Genomic DNA, 7,459 nt, shown 5'->3' with positions numbered 1-7,459 from the left:
GAAGTTTTCCCCGTCCTTGTCCTCGTCCTCTCCTCAGCTTTCCTTGTCCTTTACTCGTCCCGTCCTTGTCCTCGTCCTCGTCCTCTCCTCAGCTTTCCTTGTCCTTTACTCGTCCCGTCCTCTCCTCTTATTTCAGTGTTTATCTTGATAAAAATTTTCATTTATTTTGTGGTAATTTTTTTAAAATATATTTATATATGGAAAAGAAAGGAATGGAACATTTTTCAATATATTTTTTATTAAAAAAATGTTAAACATCACAATATACTTAATTATAAAAGTAAAAAATTATATAAAATGAGGTGGATAGAGACAGGATAATATTATTCACCCCTCGATTATTTTTTTATGGGTTAATTGCATGGTCGATAGATTTAAGTGTTTTTGGACAGAAGGAAAATCATGAAGGGTTTGTTTGAGACTTTGGTTGATAGTGGGGCATCATATTTATTTGCTGGCACACCAATTACAGGTTTATTAATAGCATATGAAAAGGAATTAACGACAGAGTTTTTGGTCCAAGACTTCCCATCTTGTATAAGGATACCAACTCCGCTCACACTTCGGGGAGCATCTCCTCCCCATGCAACACGCACTCTATGGGGACTGTAGTATGTTCCAAGGGTTGACGGTGAATTAGAGTCACTTTTGATTTAGATACCCTTTCGTTGCAGGCTCAGAAAACGTCGACTGAATACATCCATTGAGTTGCTACGAGAAATATAATCCAACTCTTAGAGTATTTTCGCCCAATCAAAAAATCAAGAGATTTTGTGTTATATTCCATATCGGTTAGGGAGGAGAACAATTCATTCCTTATAAGAGTATGAAAACCTCTTTTTAGCGAACACGTTTTAAAAACCTTGAGAGAAAGACTTGAGAGAAAGCCCAAAAAAAACAATATTTACTAGTAGTGAGTTTGAGCGGTTACATCTCGTATGTTTGATGATGAATGTGATTGCTCTCGTTGTCATCTGAGCATGTCACCGCTATGCACTTGAGGCTTGCTCAATGTTGGCGATATACTGAAGTTGCTGCCATCGCCAACAAATGAAGGATGCCCATAAGGCACTGGCCGATCAGAGATTTGGGGAACTTCTATGTCCCCCTCCAACATTTTCAAAGCGTCCATAATGGTAGGCCTCAAAGCCACCATCACATGAGAACATAAAATTCCCACCGCAACAAACCTCTCCATTATGCCTTTTGGATTTGAATTAGAACCTTCATCTTTCAGCAGAGAAGGATCTAAAGTTTCCCCTATTTTCCCACCTTTCACCAACGACCAAGCCCAATCCGTGATCAGAAATGCACGTGGCGACGACGACAAAGAGAAATCAAGAGCTTTCCTCCCACACATTATCTCTAAAACAACGACTCCAAAGCTATAAACATCACTCTTCTCAGTTAATTGTCCATAAAGAGCATATTCAGGAGCTAAATACCCATGAGTTCCCGCAACTCGAGTTGTTAGATGAGACTGTCCTTCCCTAATCTGTTTAGCAAGCCCGAAATCCGCCACTCTCGCTCTCATATCTGCATCTAGCAATATGTTCGTTGCCTTGATATCTCTGTGATATATGGCAGGCTTCACTCCATAATGAAGGTAAGCTAAGCCTTTTGCCACATCCAAGATAATGTTCTTCCTTTGAGGCCATGTCAATGGCTTCTTTACAGTTCCAACATGATCAAATGGTGAAAGAAACAAATGATCATCAAGGTTTCCATTGGGCATGTAATCATAAACAAGATATCTCTCACTTCCACTCTCATCATGATCATCATCCCCATCAATCACACAGCAACCTCTAAGTGGCACAAGGTTCCTATGCTTCAAATTACTGATTATTTCAACCTCATTGCAAAACTCTGCATTGCCTTGAAAATCTGATTCAATAACCTTCTTCACAGCCACCATACTTCCATCAGGTAATGACCCTTTGTAAACTAAACCAAACCCACCTCTCCCAATGAAGTTTTTTGAAGAAAAGTTATCAGTGGCCTTCTCAAGCTCCTGAATCTTGAACCAAATTGATCCAGTATTAGGCCTGGCATGTGGCCTAGACCCTTGTTCATCCAGTTCTACATCAAACTCTAAACTAGATTTCTTGACTAATTTTTTCCACTTGTAATACCAAAAGCAAATCCCAAGCAGAACAAAAACGATCAATACTCCAATAGCAGCAGCAACAAGACCATAAACTAGAGCAGGATGTTTATTTTTCAATTCATTTTCAGTCAATTGTAGATTAAAGATGCAACCTAATGCACTACGTCCCTCAGGGCCAAATTCATTCACGATTCCAGCAGCATAAAGAACAGCGAAGTAAAAACAATCCTTGGAATGAGATTTATTACCATCAATTCCAGTTAGAATCGATTGGACTTTGAAACCAGAGGCGAGACACGCATCACAACTTGGACCAACAAGTTCCGATCGACATCCAGAATCGAGCGGCGTGTTCTTGCCAAGCTTCGAAACCCAATCTCGAGTAGTTTGAATACCTGCACAGACATTATCGGATATCACAAATTGCAAAGGATCGAAGCAAAGCGAAACAACGTCGCCGGGAAGGGAGAGCGATGAGAGCTTTGATTGGTAATCGCGAAGGCAAGAGATGGAGGTTGCGAGGTCTGGGAGATTGAAAAGTGAGGTTTCTTTGAGGTGTTGGGCCAGAGCGATTCCATATAAGGACAAAAGGGTTTGACAACAAGGGATTTTGGAGGTGTCATTCATGGCGGCTTTGGCGGTGGCTTGGAAGAAGGGGTTTCGGCAATCAGTCGCATTCCATGGGATTCTAAGGACATAGTTGAGATCCATTGGGCAGGTGGGGTTGGCTGCTGAAGTTACAGAGAGTAAACAGAGAAGGAAGGTAATGAAAATCTTCATCGATTCCACTTTCTGCATCGAATTCTTTACTGGGTATTCTGGAATCGAGATGGGTTTCAAAGGAAAATCTGAAAAAGAGTGAAAAATAAGAAGATGGGGAAGAGGGGAGGGAGAGAATTGGAGTAGTTCTTGTTTTGAAGGGCACAAGAACTTTCCACCATTTTCGTTTCTGTGCGAGTCTTATGTAGTTGGTGGTGGCTGGAAAGGACTGGATTTCTTTGCGTCGTCTTCCACAAAATTTCATGATTCTTCGTGGAAAGTGAAAAGGGAGAGTAGTAATTGGGGAAGGATTCGATGGGATGAGGTAATATTAGTGGGGAAAGTCAACATGATTGATAACACTTTTTTCCTTTTGAAGTTGCTTTAAATGCACTTAATACTTCCAATCCATTTATTTATGAACACTACAAGTGGAAGCTCAATTTACATAAAATGATTGAGAGAATTTATTTCCATCCTAAGAATTAAATATATATGTCTAAGAGAATAAATAAGCAAAAAGAAATTTCTCACTATCAACCAAACCGAACTTATATTCACATTTTGTGTTCCTCTTTCATTTCGTGTCCCATTTTACCTTTCATATATATTTGTAATATATAATTATATCTTCAACAAGTTATAAACACATATATTCGATCAATAAAAACTTCAATATTAAAGTTGATGGATATATTCAATCGAAGTTAAAACTTACATTGTTTTTGTCCAAAAATAACAAAAATAAAAAACTAAAAAAAAATATACAATATTTTGAACTCATATGAATTATTAGGCCTTCATGTTTGATTACCAAAATGGTAAAAAATTAATCACATTTTTGGATAACAACTCAACATAGACATCGAATCACCTTATAGTAATGATTTTAGTGAACTTCTAAAATAAATGACCAAATTTAATCTAAAATTATAATATGAAAACTAGAAAATATGAACCTAACCTAATAAAACATTGGAATTTTAACAAGTATGGTATCAGATAAAGCATACAAATTCATCACAATGGCCTGAAGTAGATTTTTTCTGATTCTTATAAACAATAATAGAAGTTCAAGGTAAGCCTGGTAGTAACACAGTCAATAAGATCACATATCATTCTACCTACCCTTTCTTCTTTTCTTTTTGTCCTTTGCTTGCCTTTCCCCGTCTCCATCTCCGTCTCGACCCCCAAATTAATCTTCAACTTCCATACACTCTTTGGGGAATATTAACACCTATGGATTATTGTCAATCATGAAAATTCAACACTACTGAACATTTTGATTGTCAATGATTTCCTCAGAAGGCAATCAATCCTGTATAAACTTGTCCATTGTTCCTTGCATCTCGGAAAACGGTACGTAATGAGTTAATACCTTCCTTAGCTACTCCTCTTAAGATTCAAAACAGCAGGGAACTAAACGAATTCCCATTCCTTGGTTGCCCAAGTTCATGTTGTTCTGAGTTCTGGAGTTTGAATCCTGTCGCGGGCTCTGTCAAGACTATCATTTTCAGTTTGCTCTTGAGGTCGAGGAACTTCTTCGGTCACACCTCTGGATCCATTGGGCATGGTTTCAGGCGCAGGCCTTGGATCAGGTCCAGAGTTTGGATCTGCATTAGGTGCACTGGGATTTCTAGTGTTTAACCTTGTGATATGCAACGTGGAGGCAAGAATAGTAGAAGAGGTAATATGGAAGTCAGGATGATGTATTTGAGATCGTCTGTTTTGCATGAACCTCTGCAAAGCCGGTACCTGTATTGGATGTGAAGTTAATGTGCATCAATAGGCGATAGAGTGACAATACATATACCACTAAGAAGCCAAGGAAATGCCTACATAGATATTTGATCCGACTTCCCTTAGAACTCAAGGACATAGAAGTACAACCTATAGAACATGTCCTATTAACAACCAATGGACCAGATCCCATACAAGTAAACTCCCAGATCCGACTTCACTTAGAGTATGTAAATGGACTAACTCTCGATGCCATTCTCTCGTGTCATGTCCCGTAGATACATAATTAAATGAAAGGAAAATAATGCACCTCAAAGCGGTTCCAAAAATATAGGATCAAATGCTGCATGAAGGCTGCAGTAGTAGAAAGAGCCAAATATGAAAAACCTGAAAATTTTGTGAAATGGAATTTAGGTTCAGGTTAATCACAGGCTATAATATGAGCCCACAATTGTTGAATAGATAGGTGGATACCATAAGAATATGAGAAGAAATAAATGTGAAAAACCAGAAAATAGAGAAGAAAAAAGCGGGGGAAAAACTTCATCGATATCGGAGTCCGAACACTGCAGGAAATGAAAATAAAAACATTAAATTATGTAAGAGCTACAGATATAAGTGATATATGTGTTGTGCACAGCTAAAAGTATCCATGATTCGACTATAAGCTCTAATATAGAATCGGTCCATCGGTTGATTGAATAAACTACAAGTGAACTTTTACATTAAGTTATCACAGCACCTTAGTATAAGCATCAGAATTTGGTTATACACACCCTTACTGCCCTATAAAACATCAAATTATAGACCCCCAAAACTGCTATCTTTCTTTAATTTGAACTAAGTACTTGCTGAGGTTATAAGAGCAAGATCCACAATGAGATTAATCTTCCGACCTTACCCACCACAGCAAGATGGCCAAACCAAATCGAGGAACTTCCACCTAATATTTATTTTAACTAGATCTAAAACATATCTAATCTAATCCTTATGTTTTAATGAAATTTTTAGTGGATACACTAAATGTAATATTCTTCAATTAACTTCAAACAACACCATTATTGATTTCTCCAATTGTCATTCCACTGGAGACATAATTGGATTTCATCAGTGTCATTCCACTGAAGATATAAAGTGTGTGTGTGTGCGCATCCGTGCATAGAGAGAGAGAGAGAGACCTAATAAGTGTAAATAATTCACTTAACCACACCAGGATCAAGACCATGAAAGCCAAGAGCTGATCGTCATAAAACTCAAACAGGAAAAATAGTATACCGATCATAATCTGCAGACGATGCAATAGATTATTAGCGAGAAAAACATCCATTTGGACCACCAAATAGTAAAAGACAAGCAATAGGCGTACATATCAACAGTAAAGCAACAATCTGAGTGCTTACTGGAACAAAGACAAGTGACTCAATTACATGCACAAAGATCAACTGAAATGTTGGGAGTTGATGTCGAGCATGGTGTTGAAGCTGCACTGCAGTAATAAATATATATGTATATAAAAAAGGATGAACCCCATTATATTTCAAGATTAATACAGCCTTACAACTCTATATGTACGAATGGATGCACGTAGCAATAGACAGTGTATACAGATAAGATATTTCAGAAGTCAGAGACTGATATGAAAATTCCTGTCTAAAAGAAATATTTAAGATGTGATCCGTTGAATGCATAACTCCACTTGATCAAACATTCTTACTACAGGCAATCAAAGAAAATTGTGTGATATAGCCCAAGTTTTAAAGAACCTGTAAACTTTTTTCCTAAAAAAAAAATAAACCACTTTTTTAACAATAAAACAAAACTTTCCAATGCTTTCATAAAGCAAATGAAAGAAAGGAACCTGTAAACTTCAACATGCGAGTCTGTGTCTCCCTCAATGTAAATGACACCGACATAGTGGTAGTGAAGAAAACGAAGAGAGACATCATAAGCACACCACACTTGGTCACAAAGTAATCTGAATGGAAACAAAATGTGTGAACAGATACTTGTCAAGGTAGATTTCACAATCCAGAATCAGTATATCTTAACACAAATTGCTAAGAAAATGACCGAACTGAAATAACTAAAATTAATGCACACATTTTAAAAAGGCTGGGAAAAATTCCTAGAAGCCGAATGGACTTAATAAAGTTTAAGCTAATTTGGTTGAGAACAGACTCGAACCCTTAAAAGTAGAATGGCATACACTCTTAAAAGAAACAACCTTCCGGACCTAAACTCTACTGAATAAATTCATAAAAACAACAAGCACACAGAGAACGATGGAGAATAAACATAATCCTTCATCAGTTAATAACAGTCATATGAAAGGGCCATATTGATGCTATAGAAAAAAGGATAAATGAATGAACCTCCAAATCTGGCAGGACCCTCTGGCGGCTCAAATGCATAGCTGAGATTGTAAAACTCCTTCGTTTGGTAATTGTAAAGATAGCCTGAAACAAATTTAAACTTAGCTGTAGATGTAAATAAAGATATACATCCTCCAAAGTAAAACAATAAAATAGAAGGTGGATGATTCCTTCAGTCACCAAAGAAGGTGGATGATAGGGTCATGAAAAGTTTAAATGCTTGGATTCCAAAAGGTGAAGCCAAGGTAGTCAGATACTGTGCCTTTAGAGCTCTCTTGTGGCACTTGTGGAAGGAAAGGAATGCAAGAACTTTTGAAGATAAGTCACTTTTTTTTTTCTCTTTTGCAGTTTTGTACAAAATATGACTTTTTGGTGGATATCTTTACACACAAATTATTTTGTAACTACAGTCTTCTGATGATTATTAATGAATGGAAGGCTCTCCTAGTATAGGCTTTGGGGGAGGGGAGAGGAGGGG

General features: G+C 37.4%; 2 protein-coding genes across 2 annotated transcripts in view; both read right to left on the bottom strand.

The window, feature by feature from the left end:
- Positions 1–876: 876 nt before the first annotated feature.
- Positions 877–3,189, bottom strand: LOC111479230 (probable receptor-like protein kinase At1g11050). Its single transcript, XM_023123788.1, has one exon. The coding sequence runs from the start codon at positions 2,906–2,908 to the stop codon at positions 971–973; it is 1,938 nt and encodes a 645-aa protein (XP_022979556.1). The 5' UTR covers positions 2,909–3,189; the 3' UTR covers positions 877–970.
- Positions 3,190–3,865: 676 nt separating this feature from the next.
- LOC111479380 overlaps positions 3,866–7,459 on the bottom strand; it is a 9,666-nt gene continuing 6,072 nt past the window's right edge. The window contains exons 8-14 of the mRNA XM_023124014.1: positions 6,982–7,065; positions 6,468–6,584; positions 6,010–6,095; positions 5,788–5,894; positions 5,084–5,175; positions 4,920–4,996; positions 3,866–4,624 (exon numbers count right to left, since the gene is read on the bottom strand). Coding sequence (XP_022979782.1) covers positions 4,322–4,624; positions 4,920–4,996; positions 5,084–5,175; positions 5,788–5,894; positions 6,010–6,095; positions 6,468–6,584; positions 6,982–7,065 — 866 coding nt within the window. The 3' untranslated portion in view covers positions 3,866–4,321. The remainder of the gene's footprint in view (positions 4,625–4,919; positions 4,997–5,083; positions 5,176–5,787; positions 5,895–6,009; positions 6,096–6,467; positions 6,585–6,981; positions 7,066–7,459) is intronic.

Source organism: Cucurbita maxima, unplaced genomic scaffold, assembly GCF_002738345.1.
Source record: "Cucurbita maxima cultivar Rimu unplaced genomic scaffold, Cmax_1.0 Cma_Scf00001, whole genome shotgun sequence".
Classification (NCBI taxonomy): domain Eukaryota; kingdom Viridiplantae; phylum Streptophyta; class Magnoliopsida; order Cucurbitales; family Cucurbitaceae; genus Cucurbita; species Cucurbita maxima.
The sequence above is the reverse complement of the archived record's forward strand: the minus strand, read 5'-3'. Positions and strand labels throughout refer to the sequence as shown.